Source organism: Arabidopsis lyrata (genome assembly GCF_000004255.2).
Source record: "Arabidopsis lyrata subsp. lyrata unplaced genomic scaffold ARALYscaffold_3, whole genome shotgun sequence".
In the NCBI taxonomy this organism is placed as follows: Eukaryota; Viridiplantae; Streptophyta; class Magnoliopsida; order Brassicales; family Brassicaceae; genus Arabidopsis; species Arabidopsis lyrata.
This window is the reverse complement of record NW_003302553.1, coordinates 10,943,871-10,964,254: the sequence shown is the minus strand read 5'-3', so window position 1 is coordinate 10,964,254 and position 20,384 is coordinate 10,943,871. Positions and strand designations below refer to the sequence as shown.

Here is a 20,384-nt window from a genome sequence, read left to right as displayed (position 1 = left end):
TTTTGGTGATTCCATTGAAGGCACCTACGTTTGTTTCGGAGGCAACTATACTGTGAGAGATTCCTTCACATTTTCCCCTCTTTAAAATCTTCATCTTCATGGGTTTTAACAATTCTTTTGGTTAGTAGACGGAGGATGTTCTTCCGAGCTTAGAAGAACAAGGAGTGCCTCAACTTTATCCCAAAGATTCTAATGTTGGTATGTCATTTTCCTAACTCTGTGATATCAAACTCAAAATGAAATTGCTATTGGCTTTCTTGTGTATGGTTTTGTTCAGTCCCTTAATCGGAATCAAACTTATTACATGAGTTCATTTGCAAGTTATGTTCTTTAAAAGTGCCTCTTTCTAGAGTATGGTTTTTCACTTCATTGGAATCAACCTTATCTTACCATGATCTTTGAAAGTTGCCTCTTCGTTTTGTTGAAGAAAGTTTCAAATATATTGTGTGTAGATTACAAGAAGGAACTCAGGTCGTTGAATAGAGAACTACAGTTACATATACTGGAGCTTGCTGATGTTCTTGTTGATAGACCTTCTCAATATGCAAAGAGGATTGGTGAAATTTCTTCAATCTTCAAGAATTTGCATCACCTTCTCAATTCCTTGAGGCCTCACCAAGTAAAGAAGATCCCATCTTTGTTTTATTTACAACATTGGTTTCATTGGTTTTTGTTTCATTGTTTTGATCTTATCTTATGTCCAGGCGAGAGCAACGCTTATTCACATTATGGAACTTCAAATTCAACAGAGGAAACAAGCCGTGGAAGACATTAAGAGGTTTGTATATGCTTTTTTTAAGTTCTGTCTTAGTGGTGTGCCAATATCAATCTATCATATGTTTAAAAATTCTTCAGAAGCTTTTTAGTAGTTCTTATGATGGGTCCGTTTGATGTTTTGGTTGTGTGCAGGAGAAGAGAAGAAGCACAACGACTTCTAAAGGATGCTTTCGTCGCTTTGGATGGATAATAAAGTGATGCTTTTTTTAACCCATTTTGTGTAAATTAGCGCTAATAATAACCTTTGCCCTCGAAACTCATTTTGATTGTGTTTAATTTGGCAATCAACCAATACACTGTAAGATCCTGTGTGTGTGTGTGTGAGAGAGAGAGAGAGAGAGAGAGAGAGAGAGAGAGAGAGAGAGAGAGAGAGAGAGAGAGAGAGAGAGAGAGAGAGAGAGACGTGTGCAATCTCGCGATTCAACAAGTAAGCAGTGTGGTTACTTCTCTTGATACTAATTGAAGTAACGGCAAAAGTTTCTCGAGTTTAGTTTAGATGGTGAGGAGTAAAACATAGATTTAGTAAGCCTCAAACTTGGAATTAAACAGACGATCAAAAGTATGCACTTAATTTTGTTCATGAGCGTGTAACACAAAGCTACACTAAGAAGTATTACATGAGAATACTCTCAAAATTCTGGCAACTCTTTCCTCGAGCTAGTAGAAAGATTTAGAGGTTGTCATGTGTGTCAAATATCCTAAGTCATGCACATCTCCTAAGTGTATATCCTAAGTCATGCACATCTCCTAAGTGTATATGACTTTTCTTTCATTGGTCAATAATAATAATTGGTGGTTAATGGGGGTGTAGCTCTAGCTTTAAATATATATTAAAATAAAACAATTTCCTACAGAATAATTTATGGTCTAGTGGTTATCACTCCGCGGTACCGAGGATTTCCGGGTTCGATTCTCAATAGCGTTTCCCCAATTGCTTTTTCAATTGCTTTGGAATTAGAAGACTAAAGATTTCTCGCTCCCTTATTTAACCTTTTAATGGTCTTTAAATTGGCTGATCAAAATCAATTCCAAAACAAATCCAGCAATAAATCAGTAGTTATTAGTTCATTTTTTTTAAGGGTTAAATCTATACTATATAAAAGTCGAGGCTATAAGCTCCTGAGACTGTCCACATAGGATTTTAAACAACCACTCGCGATTAGACACCTCACTGATTAACATATTTTGATTCTGATAATTTTCTATTTAAAAGTTTTCGTAAAAAGGAAAAAAAAAACAATAAAAGAGATATTTCAAAATATGGAAATATTTCTAATTATAATCTTGTGTTATTTAAAAACAGATATAAATAATCAAAATTTAAAGTTTTAATTTTTTAAAGATTATTAAATTTATAAAAGAAATATCTAAAAATATGAAACAATTCTGAATATAAATTTTGTCCAAAAAAAGAGAAATATTTGAAAATATGGAAATATTTTAAATTATAATCTTGTTTTAAATAAAAAACATAATATAAATAATCAAAATGTAAAGTTTTGATTTCTTAAAGATTATTAAATTTATTTATCTTTACTATATAAAGGTCGAAGCTATAAGCTTCTCATGCCGTCCACGTGGGATTTTAAACCACCAATCGCGATTTGCCATCTCAGTAGTTAACAAATTTTGATTCGAAGCCATAAGCTTCTGAGACCGTCCGCATAGGATTTTAAACGACCAATCGTGGGGTGCCATCTCGCTAATTAACATTTTTTTAGATTCTAATAATTTTCTGTATTAAGATTTTTGTAAAAATGGATAAAAGTAACATATGAAAATAAGATAAATATATAGAAATATAGAAAATTTTCTTAATATAAATTTTGTTCAAAAATATATAATATAAAATAATCAAATGTAAAGTATTATTTTTTCTAAAAGTTTAGTATATTATAAACGAAAATATTTAAAATATGGAAACTATTCTAAATATAAATTTTTAGTTAATCACAATAGCTTTCTGAATATAAATTTTGAATAGATTATTAAATTTATAAACGAAATATCTAAAAATATGAAACAATTCTGAATATAAATTTTGTCAAAAAAAAGAGAAATATTTGAAAATATGGAAATATTTTAAATCATAATCTTGTGTTATATAAAAACATAATATAAATAATCAAAATGTAAAGTTTTGATTTCTTAAAGATTATTAAATTGATTTATCTATACTATATAAAGGTCGAGGCTATAAGCTTCTGATGCCATCCACGTGGGATTTTAAACCACCAATCGCGATTTGCCTTCTCATTTGTTAACATATTTTAATTCGAAGCCATAAGCTTACGAGACCGTCCACGTAGGAATTTAAACGACCAATCGTGGTGTGCCATCTCGCTAATCAACATTTTTAGATTCTAATAATTTTCTATATTAAGATTTTTGTAAAAATGGATAAAAGTAACATATGAAAATAAGATAAATATATAGAAATATAAAAAAATTTCTTAATATAAATTTTGTACAAAAATATATAATATAAAATAATCAAATGTAAAGTTTTATTTTTCTAAGAGTTTATTATATTATAAACAAAAATATTTAAAATATGGAAAATATTCTAAATATAAAATTTTTAGTTAATCAAAATAGCATTCTAATTAATTTAATATCTTTACATTTTATTTATTAGATAAAATAAATATTTGTGAAAAAGGAAAGAAAAACAATATTTGGGATTTAAAACGACCAATCGCGGTTAGACATCTCGCTATTTAATATTTTTAAAAGTCACATTAATTAATATTTTTAAATTCTAATATTTTCTATATTAAGATATTTATGAAAAGGAAAACAATGATAGATATGTAAAGAAGAGAAATGTAAAATGTTGAAAACAACATATGGAAATAAGAATAATGTAAAATTTAGTTATTAGAATATATATAAAATAATTTCTTAGATTAAGAATACTTGTGAATGGTAGATGTGCTAATGGGAATAAAGAATGACACAAAGACAATGAGTTCTTGCAAAAAGATAGAAAGAGTGATAGCTCTAAAAAAAATTGTGAAGACGGAAATTCATACTCATATTGAAAAGAATGAGAGAAAAATATGAGTTGTAAAAAGAAAGTATATATTTTTTTTTATAGAATCTTATTTTAAAAGAGTTATACTAACTAATGCAGTGAAGATAGACAAAAAAAATAGTGAATTTGCGCATACCAAAATGAGAAAGTCATCGAACTATGTCCCCTTACAACAATTTATTTTATGAGATTCAGCCAAAACGTCGTACATGAAAAGATCCAGTCATCCAAATTATCTAAAGCTAAAGAAAGAGCTATTAAACAAAAATATGTTTTTTTAATAAATGTTGTAAAGACCTAAAAATTGTAAAAGAGTTTTTTTTTTTTTGTGTATTTAAATTGAACTATTTTCCATGGTAATTTTAAAATTCAAAGAATTTAAACTATTAACAATAAGTAGCCATATAAAAACATATATTTCAAAATTTTAATAAATATTATTATTTACAAAATTTTTTACTAAAAGTATTACATAGCGTGGGTGTAGAACCTAGTAAAGAAGTAAGAATATTCAAAATTAAGAATTTATCATTAATATATATACCTGTCCAAGAAAGGAATGTATTGTTAGTATTATTTAAATCTTGCCATAAGTTAAACAAGACGATATTGCAAAATAATTTATCATTAATTCTCTCTCATCGGCGGATTTTAATGTTTGTGGTTCGATCTTCCTCAGCACAAGACTATAATATTCTTGTTTCCTTATATAAACCCTTTTGTCATTTTTAATGTTTCAAATTGGCTTATAAAAACCGTCTCACTACCTTTTTAATGTTTTAAATTGGCTAATAAGAATATATAAGAAAAACTTATATATATATATATATATATATATATATATATATATATATATAGATATTTTTGAATGGGATCCACACTAATCTCATCTATAGATTCAAGAAATTAAGCTTAACCAAAGTTGGAGAGAAAAAAAAAACATATCACAAGTAGAATTTGAGAAACAGTATTTTAAATATTTATCAAACGGTTAATCCTAAACATCTAAATACTGTTTAGGAGTATTAATTAAATCTTGCCCAAGACTATTTTCGGAAAATTTGTTGACTTAAATCTGTAAGCAGAATATCAAATAATATAAAGAATTGACAGCGGCGTAATCAGGGAAATCATAGTTTAGGTCCTAAACTTTAGGAGTATCAAAAGATTTAATTGTCATGATTAATATCAATAATTTGTTTTTCAAAAGTATGAATTGAAATAAATACAAACACCTTTTGAACAAAAAAGAAAAGAAAAGAATAATAAATACATACACCTTGCCCAAGAAAGTAACGCACCAGTCGTTGTTAATGTTAATTAAACCATGCCGTAATACAGAAGTCGTCGAAGACTATTTTCCGTAATTTATTATTCAGCTACCGAGATCCATCTTATTTTATTAATTTAAAATAAAAGGAAATAATTTAAAATGGTGGATATTTAAACGAAGGAGTCTCCCGAATAGTTGTTTTTTTGAAAAGTATTTCCTCTTTTGGTTTAGTTTTTTCACTCTCTTCCCTCCGACGGGACTTTCTTCTTCGAGAGGATGGAAGCGATTTCTGGTTCCGTTAGAAAGCTTATTTTTTTACTATTTTTTCACACATATATAATGTCTCAGTTAGATCTAGGGCAACCTCTCCTTCATTTTTCAATTGACGGCAAAGGTGAGTTCTTTCATCTCTCTGGTGTCTCTGTTTTGGGTTGATGTTCTTGTGTGCTTCAATTTCTAGCTGTTAATCTAAAAATGAATGTGGGTTTGGTGGTTTGAATCTGTTAGACTCTTGATTTGCATTTACCTATCAGTCTCTTCTTCTTCGATTGGTTTTTACTTTCAAGATAAATATGTCTCTGTTTAGTTTCAAGCTAGTTTTAAGCTGAATATATGAGAGATCGTTGAAATGATTAATTTCTAGGAATTGTTGAAATGTAGGATTCATTGCAAAACATCTCTGGTTCAGATTTGTATGCTTCAGTTTTTATCTGTTATCGATATGTATATGGGTTTGTTATGTCTGGTAGATTCAAGGGAACAAGAGTTCTTCTATCTCATTTGGTTTGGTTGTTTAATTCATGTGTTATTGGTTGTGAAAAGTGCAGAACCAGCATCCCTCCAGGAACTTCCTGTGTTGATTATCCTTGCTCTTAGATTTAACGGAACGAGATTCTGGTAACAGGTGAGTTCTATAAACTCCTTAGTGTTGGTTTTCTTGTTTAATTCGTGAGACTAGTAATAGCTGCTTGCTTGATTCAGGTTTCATGGCAAAAGACAGATCCTATTGGTCTCATAGACAAAAGCAGCGTCAAAAACTTCTCCGAAAGATCTTGGATCAAGAATGGGATGCATGCTGGGCAATTGCTCCAGCAAGACATTTAGACGCTTTGTTTAGGAAGGAAAGACTTTTAGGGGCTCGTGAGGAATTGTCGATTCAAGAAATTATTGATATGATGCCTAGGGGTAAATTAGAGAATCGTCGTCTTACGAATTTTGATGCGTTGATAAACATTCTCAAGGAAGGAACAGTCTTAGAGAGTGAGAATCCATTGAATTATGGATTTGCAGAGGAAAGTACTGAAGCTGCAACTGTCCGAACGTACAAAGCTGCAAAGGTCACTTTGCACAAGTCTGAGGATTATGCTGATAAAGATTATGATGATATGCTTGAGGAAAATATCAGAATTTCACCAATAGCAGCACGCCTTGTTCTGGTTAATGACGATTATGATGCTATTGAAGGAAAATCAATCTATCTTCCAGATCCATTAGCACCTGAGGATGCAGGACATCTATTGTTGCTTACCGGGTTTGGAGTTGATGCAAATGGCATAGAGTTTTGGGAGGCGCAGGATTCATACGGACGGAAGCATGGAGATGGCGGGTTTATAAGGATAGCTAGAAAAGAAAACTTGATCTCGGATTTCTTTGTGATGGAAATTGATAAAGAACCAAAAACTTGAGGTAATTATTTGATAAATCCCTATTTTCAACTCCAGTCCTCAACTGTCTTAAAAGTTTTATCAGATAATTCGGTTGTTCATGATATTCAAAACTCAATTGCATCTTTGTTTATGGGAAATGCATAGTTCAATTAATTTGCATAATCATGTTGACCAGATTACTGACAAATCTTTTATATGTTGCAGGTAACTCTTTAATGCTTGGATCAGGTCTTCTGATCTTTCATAGGTTTTAAAACTCTGTGTAACCAGTAGTAAGTAAGTCTATTAGGAGATCGATAAGGCTCTGACATTTCTTAGGTTTGAGTTGTTTTTAAGATCAAAATCATATTCTGCAAATGTAAGCTGCTTCAAAGTTTGTCGGTGTATTGAATCTTATCACTCTTAATTCTGACAAGCTTTGGTTTGCATTAAAAATGATGACTCTTTCATTTCCGGTTGAATTACATTGACAAAAAGTTTTCCCCTGAAACTAGCCAATTGATTCTTGTTTGGAGCCTCCAAATTTGTAGAACTCAATACATAAGTAACAAGGGTTTCTGATAACACATCATGTGGAGCAGAAGAGTCCAGTCCAGGTATTCTACTTTGTAGATTCCCTATGTAATGCACATTTGGTGGAAACACAATACATCCCTCTTCATTTTCTGTAATGAAACATGAGATGAAGCTGATAAGCCCGTTGCAAGAACTGGTCCTCATGATCAGCACAGAGTTCTTCACCTTCCTGTTATTGGTGAGATAAAAAAGCACAATTCAATCTTAAGGACTAGAAAGCAAAACCAAAACAAGGAACATATATAATGCAGTAAAATATAACAGATACAAATACTATCGAGCAAAGAGGAGGCAAGGGATCGAATATCATGTAGAAGACCCACGATTTCGTCTACAACTACATTATATTAAAGAAGTACCATTAGGACTTGCGAGTCCGACTTGATGTGACCTGCCAATATTTTACGGGACCAAGCCTCCTTGAGGGATGCTCTTACCGCTAACGCTTCACCCGTAAGAGCGGAGATAACATGTGAAGATGAGGCAGAGCCTATAAAAACAGAGGTGCCATAAAGGTTCCTGCCAATCCAGCCCATTCCACATTGGTGGCTACCCTCATTCCAAGCAGCATCAGTTTCAATTTGGATCGAGTCAGCAGTAGGTAAGACATAACCGCGGGTCTCTGCAATAACCTGCGGAGATGGTCGTCCAGGTGGAACTAAGTCCAAATGTGCTAGTTGCCAGCTCCTAGCATCTTGAATGGCTTTGAGAGTAACTTCATCTTCAGCACAATTTTCTCTGATACAAAAAAAGCTTACGTGAAACATTTAACCATCGGATCAATGGATCATTAAAATTCAACTTAATAACTTCGTTCGTACCTGACATTCATAAATAACGTCTCCGTCGACACTTCTTTTTGGCCTTATCAAACCAATGAGTCAAATATTGTTTCCAATTAATACAATCAATATACAAGACGAATATTTGACCTAACATTCATCTAGTGGCGGAGTTTTTAACTGGGTCAAAATAAATATTAAAAAAATTATTTATAAACTGTAAAAAAAAATCTATAATTGCATTCTACATTCATTCATACCTTTTCTAAACAAACGAATCATATTACAAAAGTATAAGACATTTTTAAAAACAAAAAAAAAAAGCAAAAAAAGCATTACCTTGATTTAAAGATGCCATAATTTGGAGTTTTTTTTCAAGCGGCAAAATTTTTTTATTGTTATTTCTCTATTAATTCATATAAATCATTAAAAGTTGTATTATTGTTTTGGGTTTCGTTTGAACGTGAGTTCAATTTCGAAAAATATTGCACTTTTCATGTATGTAAATTAGTTTTTTGATTGAATCAATGGGGTCAAGAGATAATTTTAATTGGGTTCATTAGATCTAATGGTAAGACGTATGATAGAATTTTATAAAGTAGTTGGGGTCAGCTGACCCCACTACCTATAGTGTGCCTCCGCCATCAATCAATATACTATAAGATTTAAGTCAAATATTATCTTTTTGGTCAAATCTTATAGTATAACTTTTTTTTTGACATCTTTGGATCGACAAGGCCCGATTCATAGTCAATCCCTACTACGCGGGGTAACGCGACTTAGTGGAGTCGAACTTCGGTGGGGAAGGCGGAGTCAAGTGGACTTAACCACTTGACTAAAGACACATCCCCTATAGTATAACTTTTTATGCAAGACGAATTCTAATTGTTCGGCTTCTTCTTATATATGGTTATTAAAATATGACAGACTAAGCAAAGACTAGTAGCAAAATATTAAATGTTGCGTTATAACTTATGAATTGGATTATTCTTCTCCCGTTGTGAAGATTGATATGAAATGCGATTCCTTTATGACTTATAACTAGAATTCAACACAAAAAAAATTGGCAGCTAAAGCTCATAAGTATTATGGGAAGACAATGAAATTTGCAGAACTGATGCGTCCCGCTCTGTACAATTGCTAATTCCTCTCCCTTCACCATTCTTTGCTTTTGTTTCATCCAAAGTTACCAAATCAACTCTTTAAACTTAGTTGTGTAATAACGGTGTTAGAATCCTCTAATACACATATTCTTGTATCCTTGAGTAAAAAAATAATTGTGAATTTCAAGGAAAGACCTTTTGCGAAGAGATGTTTTTTTGTCGAAGAGATGTTCACGAGTATGTGATCTCAAGGAAAAACGTAAGATCTAAAAAGAAAATAAATGTTGCATTGTAACAGTGAAAGCATATAACGATTACTGCGCGTACTATTTTTTAAACATCCAGAGAAAGACATATCATACATGCATGGGTGATGATAAATAAGAAAGAGGTAGCATTTTATCACAGTTATAGACACCAAAGAAGTTTGTCGGGCCTTCTACTTTTCCATGTACATATTCATCTTAGTCTTCATCTTCAACTTGTGCATCTTCTTGTTCTTCACCATCTCCATCATCTTCTTCTCCTTCTCCTTCTCCTTCTCCTTCTCCTTCTCCTTCTCCTTCTCCTTCCCCTTCTCCTTCTCCTTCTCCTTCTCCTTCTCCTTCTCCTTCTCTGTCTCCATCTTCTTCTTCTTCTTAGCCACCTCAAGTAAAGTACCTAATATAAAGTATAAACAAGGAAACTAATGAGAGCCTGAGAGGATTTAATTTGTTACCAGGAATAAAGAATGAGGAAGCAAGAGCAAATTTATGTACTTGGGAGAGTATAGCCAGTAGTAGTGCAGGCGAGCGGCCTTCTTTTTTTTAGGATATCGGGTCGCGGCACAACAGGTTCAACTACAAGAGTCGATCCTCCCATGTTCCGTCCACTTAGTTCCAGCGCCTTGTCTACACATCTTTCTCCTTCAAGATAAATAAAAGCTGCACCGCTGCAAAATTCAACAGAGACAGTCTTTACTTATTATAATTCATCAACTTTTGAGAGTTGGGAAAAATAAATTTCACAAATTGGATGAAGAAAGAAGCCACAAACCTTTTGAGAACTATAACTTTCCAGATGGATCCACATGAGGAGAAATGTTTATACAGCGCGATCTGCATATCAATCTTAGGAAGCGAAGTGTCATATCCGGTAATGCGGATCCTAAATAAAAAATTTGATTTCAGGAGATAAATGTTATTAACATGACAAGCTAAAAAAATAAAAATATTGATTGCAGGAGATAATATAATCAAAATGTACATGTGTGTTTTGGTATCGGCGGGAGCAGCAGCACACCTAGGACCAGCATACCTAGGATCATCCATGAATACTTTCTGCCAGGGTGCAGGCTTAACGATAGCAGTCCATCCTCCGATGTCAGTTCCACTAAGTTGCAATGCCTTTTCTTCGGCACCTTCTCCCTCGATCCTCATGAAGGCAACACTGTACATAAAACCAACGATACAAAAACAAAGTTCTTCTAATTTGAGTTAGTTAATTAGCAGAATTTAACATGAGAGAGCTGGGAGGGAAGAAGCCACAAATTAAACCTCTTGAGGATACCCCTTTCAAAGTCTGTGGGTACATAAATATTTGTGATCTCTCCGCATGAAGCGAAATGTTTTTCCAACACGAGTTTGAGAGGATACTTTCGAAGCCAAGTGTCATATCCCTCAACGGAAACCGTCGTGCTGGAGATACTGCAACAATTTGATTTTGATTGCAGGTATAGATAATATTATGATCAACAACAAGAATTTCCCACAGTATATATATATGTAAATAAATTTACCGGGGAGTTTGAGAGTCTGCACCACTATCGTCACCACTATCGTCACCACTATCGTCACCACTATCGTCACCACTATCGTTCAATTCCAGCAAATTCAGACCCTAAGGTACAACAGAAGATCTAATCAGAAATTCTACTAACTTCATAATATTGAGAAACAGAGGTTAAGCAAAGAGTGAGTAAGAAGAAAATCCATAAGGAGAAGAAGATTACTTTGATGGCGGATTCGTCCATGGTAATAAGTAGACAAGAGCGACTGCTAGGGTTCCAGAGATATTTTTCAGATCTAGGGATTTAGCTTTGAACAAGTTTTTTTTTGTTTTTTTTTTTTTTTCTGGTTTGCGACAATCCTTTCGTGTATATAATATAAGTTACGAACAAACTGTTGGGCCTTGAATCTAGTTCAGGCCTGCGTTAAGCCCATATATTCCTAATCTTTATTTCCCAAGAGGGTAGCATAAACATATTTCTTGAGCCGTTGAGGGATTTTTCCTATACGGGGGAAGATTCAGTTTCCACCTATATGAACCACTTTATATCTATACTATTAGTTGGGAAGCATTTCCTAAAAACTAACCTTAGAAAGTGTAAAAAATTACAAGAGAATGCCATTACAATTTAAGATTTAAACGACAAAATAAAAAATTTCGAAGAGGGGTAAAATTGACAATTGACTATAACTGGGACGCGGATCTTGGATCATCTATTCGGATCCTGTTTCTTAAAAAAACGCAGACCCGATTCGAATGATAAATCTTCTTATTGGGCTTACGAGATTTTTAGGCCCAGACAGAAGCATATGCGTTTATGGGATCTGCAAGTAATTAAAAAGAAAATAAACATTAATAATACATTACCATAACCAGCAAATCTATTTATTCGGATTAGAATATCACTACTCTTATATTTCCTTAACAAACCAATCTCATATATTACACTTATTAAAGGAAAACTAATTGATTTATATTTGATATAATAACAAATCAAGCATATTCCTTACTTATTCCTTAATCGAGAATATGTTAGCAATTAATTTTGACAAATAATTAGATGCAATTCTCGCAAAAATCTTTTCATATCAACTAAAACTTTGAATGCGAATTTTTAAAAAACAGGTCACGGAAAAATCAATGATATTGAAAGATATAGAATTCTAACCTTATAGATTTCCTTTATTAGTTTTTATTTAAAATCACACAATCTTTTCAAATCCATATTCAGTTCGAGACTATATTAAAAAAATCATAAATTATATGCAAAACAATAAAATCATAAATGTTATGCAAAAAATCGCCCAAAATCAAGCATATACTTTAAAGATTCTAATTCGAAATTATCTTAAAGGGTCGAAATTCTCTAAACCCTAATAAAATTAAAGACTCCATACGATTACTATAAATATAGGTAGCTTTCTTCTAAAGAACTCACCTTTTAAAGCTTTACCATTACCACTTCACGAATCCTCTAAAAAATGGCAGATGAGCAAGCATTCACCAAAGAAGGAAAGCCGCAGAAGGAAACGTTGAATGTGGTGTTCAAGAAAGTCTTTCAGAACCTATAAGGCTAAACATTGCAAGAGACATTTGGTTTAAGAGGTAACAACCAATAACAACTGATCATAGTAATGACCTGTTACACAATTAAAAACTATTCTATTTTACTCTGTGAACAGGTACAAGCGAGTATGGAAATGGTCAGGTGGCAAGTAATGGAGTTAGTGATATCAGTCTTCCATTGAAGAGCTTATCTGTACCATACTTATTCTGTTATGAACAAGTTCTTTTTTTTTCAAAAACTTGCAGACATCTATTACCTATAAGAGATTAACTTTGTTTTCCAAAAGTTATCTGTTACTTAAACACCATATTAAGCAATATGAAGTTAACTATTTCGATTCTACTAATTCAAGGATGAATTTGTAGAATCCATTTTTTCGGATATTAAGATTACTTGAACAGAAGTTAACTAATTCATATATAAAAGCAGTATTACGTTTAAATCAGAACAAACAATAGAAGAAGTTAAAGTATTGCTAATCTCTAATAAATTATAAAGATTTCAACATATAATGACAACAAAAACTATGTTATATAAATATACTATTTATTAAGAAATATATAACAGATTCAAAATATTCTATAGAGTAAAGAGAGATCTTAGACTTATCATCTCACTAACCTTTACCAAAGCTTCCATATTTCTGAATTGCTACAAAGGTAACAACAAATCTGACTCATCCATCATAAATAAACTGCGAATTGATCCTTATCCTGTATACATTGAACAATCAAATAGGAAAAATTAGTTAAATAAAAAAATATACAAAGACAAAACAATGTTTTTAAAAAGACTGCTACTAATTCAGAAAGAGTAACAATAGCTAAATAGTATTATGGACTAAACAAAAGTTGAATGTTCAACAACTCACTAATCTTATTGTTGCTTCGGGATTTTGGTACAACTGCAAAACGAAATCAGAATTGTCTCTTTCAAAAGAATTGAACTTGAAAATTATGTTGAACCTGTACAATTAGAACTTTCTATCATCAGCACCATTTATTTAATATCTTAATTGTTGAGTTATATTGAAATTCCATTATATGAAATTTGATAATATAAGATGACATACAAGAGGAAACACAAGCTCATGACATTGAAATTCCATTCTTAACTGTTAAAATTGAGATCTCACTAACCTTTTAAATATATATTTCTAAATAGCTACGATGACAAAATCTCTGCTGCTCATCCAAAATCTCATGTTACTCCAAAAACCTCCTTCATCTGAATAAATATACAACAAAGTTTTCATTCTAACATAAACTAAATCTGCAAAGCTATAAAACAAAACTTTGAAAATGAGATCTAACTAACCTTTAACATATATATATTTCAGAATAGCTACAATGACAAAAAAACATTGCTTTTGGCATCGGCTTATTTTACTCGCAAATGATATACTAAACATACAAAAAACACTTCTCAAATCACAGTTAATGCAAAATATACTAAATTACGTATATTTCAAACTACATATTGCTCTGTAATTTCAAGATTAACTGTTCAACTTCCTACTCTATATAATTTTTTTAAACTACTGTAAATCAAATTCTATTCATATAAAAATTAAGAAAAAGCCTAATTTTTATATTCAATTGAGAATAATTACACATATAAGATCCGCCTTCTTGAAAATCTATGGCGAATTTGTACTATTAAAACTGAAAATTTCAAAGATTGCAAATTTAATCGACATATACAAAAAATGAAAAAGTATAGATCTGATTCAATATGAAGCTTACCTCTTCATAGGATTCACGAATTGATCAAGTATAAGTATAATAGGAGACGCAGTAATGATTTTTCTATGAGAATCGCGCAAGTGATTCTGGAAATCGAGAGGTGTTTGTTCTTCAATATCCATTTTGTTCGGTGAATTTATTTTATTATTTTTGGAAATAAGACACGTACATTTCCAAACAACAAATATCTGTCCAAAAATAACATTAATATTTATATTTCGATAAATACCAAAAACAGCAAACACAAATTACTAAATGGCTTCAAAATCTGTTAAGACTGGGCCTCTATGAATTTGTCATACAGCCCATTCGAATGTTAATTGTAAGAAGAAGTTGGGCCTGATAATTAACATAACAGTCTTCGAGGCTTTCATAAATTAATAATAAGATTAACTAAACTATAATGTTAATTCAACATAATGTTAATTATACAATTATTAAATTGTAAGTTTCTTACAAAATTGAACTTTTATTTTCTCTACTACACATTATACTTCTCAAAATGTACAAATTCCCTTTTGTAAACTAAAACAGTTTTTGGTTTTCCGAATCTCACTAAATATACTGTATCCTATTATAATATTCACAAACCAAACATAAGTACATAATATATGTCATAAAATAATATGTAAAAAAATTGATTTAAGCATTTACCATCACAAATACTAGATTATACATTTATACTATTATACACCAATATTCTGCAAGTGTCCAAATTATTTATCGATCACCCAAACCAATATACTAATTCTATAAAACAATTATACTTACTTTTCTATTCAAAATTTATATTCTATCAAACAATAAACCAATTTGTGTACCAAAATTTATTAAAAACACAAAATAATCTTATAATACACTACAAATTTATAATTATATGAATTATATATAATTATCTAATACACTACAAAAATAGAAAATAATTTGTTAAATACTATTTATGAAAAACATATTTTATAAAACACATATCGTAAAATATAAACCCCGCACGTACGTGCGGGTCCGGATCTAGTATTTTATAAAATATTGGTATTCGGTTGTCTAAGTTTCGGTATGAATTTTATCCGGTTATAGAACAAAACTTGAGTCATTGAAATATACCTATTTGGATCACGATGTATACATAAACATATATTGAGCAGCTAGTAAATAATTATTACAAACAATATGTCATTTCTAATACTCTTTGTCTAGGTGATCCTTGCAAAAAAGGTTTTGTTATTATGTTGATGAATTTTTTAAAAAAGTATATATGCTTTGCTTAGGGTGAGTAGTGAAGCTAGCTAGTTTGCAAGTAATGGCTTCTTTTGGCGGCCAAGCAATTCTCTCCCTCTCTCTTTCACATACACACACAATCCTCGACGCCAAGACTTAAATCAATTCCTCCTAAATTATTCATTTTAAAATTGTGATGATACTAGCTTCACAATACACTCAAAAAATATTCTTCTTAATAATCTGTTTATATTTGTAATAACACGTTAGCAAGAAATAATCATAGAGAGCTTGGACAACTAATATGTAATAGAGTTGAATGAGTGTAAAAAGTTGGATATCAATCCCGCTATAAGAAACTCGTTATTTTGCTTACTTTTGTAGAATTCCTATCGAATTATGTAGTGCATATTAAATAACATGTTTTCTGAATTTTATAGACTGTTGCCACCGAGTTATTTGGTATACTACAACGGTTTCTCCTTCTTTTTAATTATCCCACAGCAAATCCCTCAACGGCTCTAGAAATTTGTTTATGCTTCAGGAACCCTCTTGGGGAATAAGGAGATTAATTAGGATTATATGGGTTTAGAGATGTGAAAAAGAGACTATATTGGCTTAAACGCAGGCCTAAACTAGAATTAAGGCCAAACTGTTTCGTAACTATCATGTACACGAAAGGATTATGTCCCAAACCAGAATAAATCTTCTGGCGCCGTCTTTCTCCAAAGCAAAATCAAAAGCTTCTTCGATCTTCTTCCTCTTGTGGTTACCAATTCGATTCTTCATTCCCAAAAGGTTCTTGTCGATGTAAACCCTATTTTTTCCCTTTTAATTGTTACACAGAATCATTAGAATGATATCTTAAATTTCGGATTGAATCGTTCGTTCATTCCATCAATTAGGAAACCCTAATTTTAGGAATCTGTTACTGATTTTGCTTAGTTTGTAATTTGGATCTGTAGAGAATAATGGATAAAAAAAGCCAAGAAACCTTTCTACACAAACGAAATCACCGTAATAAAAGATTGATACAAACTTGTCAAATGCAACCACTTTCCTACATCAAGGATCACATTTTTCAGCAGGGAAAAAAGTGATGTATGATATGAATCCACAATAAGCCCAAAAAGAATACCCAAAAATGTATCCAATACAACCAAATTCAGAGAAGAAGACACTACTGTGATCAAAGTTAAGCCACCAATCGTGTTTCCCAGACAAGAAGTAAATTCTGTAAGAAGACCAAAAGATGTTGCGGAAGGGATCATAAACATTTCTCCTCGTCAAATTCAAAACACAAATTATCGCGCAAAAAAAAAAAAAAAATTCCCGATTAGACTATTAGTCCCTACAATTATATACTTTCATAAACAATTCAATTAATTTTATTGTTTATCAGTTTAATTCACATATAGAATTTTAGTATTTCATTTATATGTTTGTATTTATAAGTTTAATTTTTGTATTAAGATTAATGAATACTTTAAATAAAAATAAAACTATTAGTATAGAAGAAATATTACATATCATTAAAAATAAATATTACACAATAACAATATTACATTAAACATATTTCATACAAAACAAAATAACACAAATAAGTAAAATTACATAAACACATAAATATTACACAAAAAGTACAATCATATTAATAACCTGGTAGATTTGATCCTGAACCTCCAAGATCTCCAAAGTATTGTCCATAGTAATTTGGTGTAACCGAAGGTTGTTGTTCTTGTTCTTGTGCTTGATTTCTTTTTTGTATGATTCTTGCTTGTTCAAATCGAATAAACTCACGGGTATTACTATCAAAGATAGTGTCTAATTTTGTTTTCTTTTTATTTTATAGTTATGTAATTTTTATATTTTAATGTAATGTTTTATTAATTAATCTTGCTTGTATAGTTAATTATGAAAGTTTTATGATTTTAATCAATTATGGTTAATAGTGAGGACTATAATGCAAATAGCTAAAATTTTGAAGTTTTATTTTGAAGTTTATCATTGGAGACAAAAGTAAAAAACTTCAAATTTGAAGTATCCCATACTTCAAAAATAAAGAGTCTCTTGGAGATGCTCTAAGTACTAGAATCAGTCAAATGAGCTTATAATTATTAATTTATTATTTGTCATTTTTCAAACTCATCTCACATTGCTTGGTGATTGCAGTATAGGTAGTTAATAACTTTGAGCAACATATTGACTTATTCTGTATGTATTTCTCTGTCAGTCATGTTCCTTGCATTACTAATCCTCTTAACATTTGTCATTCATCTTCCTTGCAGATTTTTAGCCACTGTAAGAGCTACAGACTGAAAACTCAAAATGATGCTTCTGGTGGCAATAGGTAACTCCTGGAACTTTCTCTTCTGTTGTTTATGCTCTGCTGTTGTTATTGGGACCAAATATTTCTAGGGATCAATAGTGATTACTGTGAGTAGAACTGGAATTAGATGTTCCAATTGATTTGCTCAGTTTCATGATGCAAAATTGCCATCTCAACTTTACTCTTCTTTTTGTTAATTCAGTTGTTTTTTTCTATGGCTCAGGAGTACTATCTCTTCACCTCTTGTTCTCTGTGTCTTACTCAAGCCCACCGGAAAACCCTGTTAGCTGTGGTTTCAGAGGAAGAAACTGCACGGTTCTCAACTCGTACGGCGCATTCTCCGATCGAGCCATCTGTAGAGCATCTGTCGTGGCATACCCGACCACGGAGAATGATCTCCTACAAGTCGTTGCTGAAGGAACTCGCGCGAGACAGAAGATGCGCGTGGTTACACGCTTTTCTCACAGCACAACCAAGTTGGCCTGTGTCGATGGAAAGGATGGTAGACTTATCAGCGCCGAGCTTCTCAACAAGACGTTGAGTGTTGATAGAGATGCGATGACGATCACGGTTCAGAGTGGCGTGTCACTTCGCCAACTCATAGGTGATGCTGCAAAAGTTGGACTGGCGTTGAGAATGGCACCACACTGGTGGGGGCTAACAGTAGGTGGGATGATGTCTACCGGAGCCCACGGTAGTTCTTGGGATGGGGAGCGTGGGGGCACTGCTTTTCACGACTACGTCATCGAGATGCGAATGGTAACCTCTGCTCCTCCTGATCAAGGATACTCCATGATTAGAACACTCAACCGCAGCAACTTCAGTGAGTTGGACGCTGCTAGAGTTTCTCTGGGCGTATTTGGTGTCATATCTCAGGTAAAAATCTTATATTTTCTGTTTATATCAAAGATAAATTATGTAATTGACTTGTTTGCTTATCTCCATTAAACTGTTTTTTTGGCTAAGATACATAATAAGCTTCTTTAAATCTTGTGTGGAAAAATGAAATAACCTTTGTATCATTCCTTTTCAGGTGACGGTTCAGTTGGAGTTAATGTTCAAAAGATCAATCACCTATATGAACATTAAGGATAGCGATCTTGTAGAGATGGTTGAGAAGCACGGAGATAGGTACGAGTTTCCTGACATAATGTGGTACCCCAGCCAAGGAGAAGTCGTTTACCGTATGGATGAACGGGTTTCAATGAACATCTCCGGCAGTGGCTCATATGATTCTGTATTGTTCGAAGCCAAAGACTCAAAAATCCTGGCATTCCAAAGATCAAAAGGTACATTCATTTCTACTAAAGATTTCATTACAAAAATATAAACATCTACATCATTATAATAACTTAATTTTATCTTAACAAACAAATAGAAGAAGAGCTAGAATTTGAAAGGAATTCAGAGGAGATTTGCACATTGGCGCGTGATGTTCCAGCTCTTTTATATACTCTGTTATACGGTTTGTCGAATGATGGTATGTTCTTTTTTACTGTGTATTGCAAAACCAATAACACATGTGAAATCAGATTATTAAGTTATGTTTCATATTTTGAATTGTAGGTATGAAGTATTCTGGCTATCCAGCGATCTGATGTCATCAGGAGGTTGTCTGGATAGCAAAGAAGATGGGTTGGCCACGGCTTGTCCCTGGGACTCCCGCATACACGGTCAATTCTTTCATCAGACCACGTTCACCATCCCTATAGAGAGCGTTAAGGAGTTTATCAGCGACATCAAGACTCTAGTCAAGATCGAACCGAAGGCTTTATGTGGACTCAATTTCTACAATGGTGTGTTGATCCGGTATGTACAACCATCATTTGCATACTTGGGCATCGAATTCGAGGGTATGGAGTTCGAGTTTACATATTACAGAAGCAGAGACCCGTTGATGCCTCGTATGTATGAAGATTTTTTCGAGGATATCGAGCAGATAGGTTTGTTCAAGTATGGGGGCCTGCCACATTGGGGTAAGAACAGAAATGTTGCCTTTATCAACGCCACTGAGAAGTACAAGGATGCAGCTTTATTCTTGAAGATGAAGCAGATGTTCGACCCACTACACCTATTTTCGAGCAAATGGACAGACGCAGTATTGGGTTTGGGAGGCGACCTTACCGTAGATACGGAAGGCTGTGCACTGGAGGGGTTGTGCATCTGTTCGAAAGATGTGCACTGTTCCCCTAGCAGAGGTTACTTCTGTCGAGCTGGGAAGATCTACAAGGCAGCGCGCGTTTGTACCCACGTATGAATGTTTATCTCTGTTTCAGTGTCTTATCTATTTTTTACTTAGAACTTATAAGAACTTATGTATAGACGCTCTTTTCGTTAGTTTATTTATATGACGATGGCCTCAGTTACTTGTTTGCAATACTGTGATTGTCGTGATCTTTCCCAACAGTTAATTGGAATACTGATCATAAGGTTTGGAATCTAAAACAACTTTATTTATGGTTTTTTCTACAGACAGTCTCCAAACCCCAAGAGGCACCAAAAAGTTTTACCAAAACATTATATTTATATTGCCAACCAACTAGTTG

The 20,384-nt window shown here is 32.5% G+C and overlaps 4 protein-coding genes across 5 annotated transcripts; 3 read left to right on the top strand and 1 right to left on the bottom strand.

The window, feature by feature from the left end:
- Position 1: 1 nt before the first annotated feature.
- LOC9321647 (mediator of RNA polymerase II transcription subunit 7b) lies at positions 2–1,083 on the top strand (the record flags this gene model as incomplete). Its single annotated transcript, XM_002885535.2, has 5 exons — positions 2–52; positions 129–198; positions 453–619; positions 705–778; positions 910–1,083. Coding segments are annotated over 5 exons (420 nt in total), but the record flags the coding sequence as incomplete, so codon positions are not given.
- Positions 1,084–5,323: 4,240 nt separating this feature from the next.
- Positions 5,324–7,479, top strand: LOC9319515 (cathepsin L). The gene is made up of 4 exons (XM_021032954.1): positions 5,324–5,481; positions 5,915–5,991; positions 6,069–6,773; positions 6,959–7,479. Exon 3 carries the CDS (start codon positions 6,074–6,076, stop codon positions 6,770–6,772), a length of 699 nt encoding a protein of 232 aa, XP_020888613.1. The 5' UTR covers positions 5,324–5,481; positions 5,915–5,991; positions 6,069–6,073; the 3' UTR covers position 6,773; positions 6,959–7,479.
- Positions 7,480–9,482: 2,003 nt separating this feature from the next.
- Positions 9,483–11,337, bottom strand: LOC9319513 (nucleolin 2). Of its 2 annotated transcripts, none has more exons than XM_021032953.1 (7): positions 11,206–11,337; positions 10,993–11,093; positions 10,751–10,900; positions 10,512–10,643; positions 10,251–10,361; positions 9,974–10,146; positions 9,483–9,875 (listed from the first exon to the last, which is right to left on the bottom strand). In XM_021032953.1, exons 1-7 carry the CDS (start codon positions 11,224–11,226, stop codon positions 9,655–9,657), a joined length of 909 nt encoding a protein of 302 aa, XP_020888612.1. In that variant the 5' UTR covers positions 11,227–11,337; the 3' UTR covers positions 9,483–9,654. The 2 variants fall into 2 exon arrangements, with proteins under 2 accessions (XP_020888612.1, XP_002883446.1); XM_002883400.2 differs by having other exon boundaries at positions 10,461–10,643; positions 11,206–11,336.
- Positions 11,338–17,764: 6,427 nt separating this feature from the next.
- On the top strand, positions 17,765–20,217 carry LOC9321645 (probable L-gulonolactone oxidase 6). Its single transcript, XM_021031222.1, is given in 6 exon segments — positions 17,765–17,859; positions 18,062–18,714; positions 18,872–19,127; positions 19,217–19,318; positions 19,405–19,427; positions 19,430–20,217. Coding segments are annotated over 6 exon segments (1,722 nt in total). The 5' UTR covers positions 17,765–17,837; the 3' UTR covers positions 20,096–20,217.
- Positions 20,218–20,384: the final 167 nt, after the last annotated feature.

Excerpts from the sequence above, each read along its gene's own strand:
- LOC9319515 (XM_021032954.1), top strand. The coding sequence starts at position 6,074 with ATGGCAAAAGACAGATCCTATTGGTCTCATAGACAAAAGCAGCGTCAA.
- LOC9319513 (XM_002883400.2), bottom strand. The coding sequence starts at position 11,226 with ATGGACGAATCCGCCATCAAA. Across the intron at positions 11,094-11,205 it reads TGGACGAATCCGCCATCAAA|GGTCTGAATTTGCTGGAATT; the intron begins GTAATCTTCTTC and ends GTTGTACCTTAG. Across the intron at positions 10,147-10,250 it reads AAAGTTATAGTTCTCAAAAG|CGGTGCAGCTTTTATTTATC; the intron begins GTTTGTGGCTTC and ends TGAATTTTGCAG.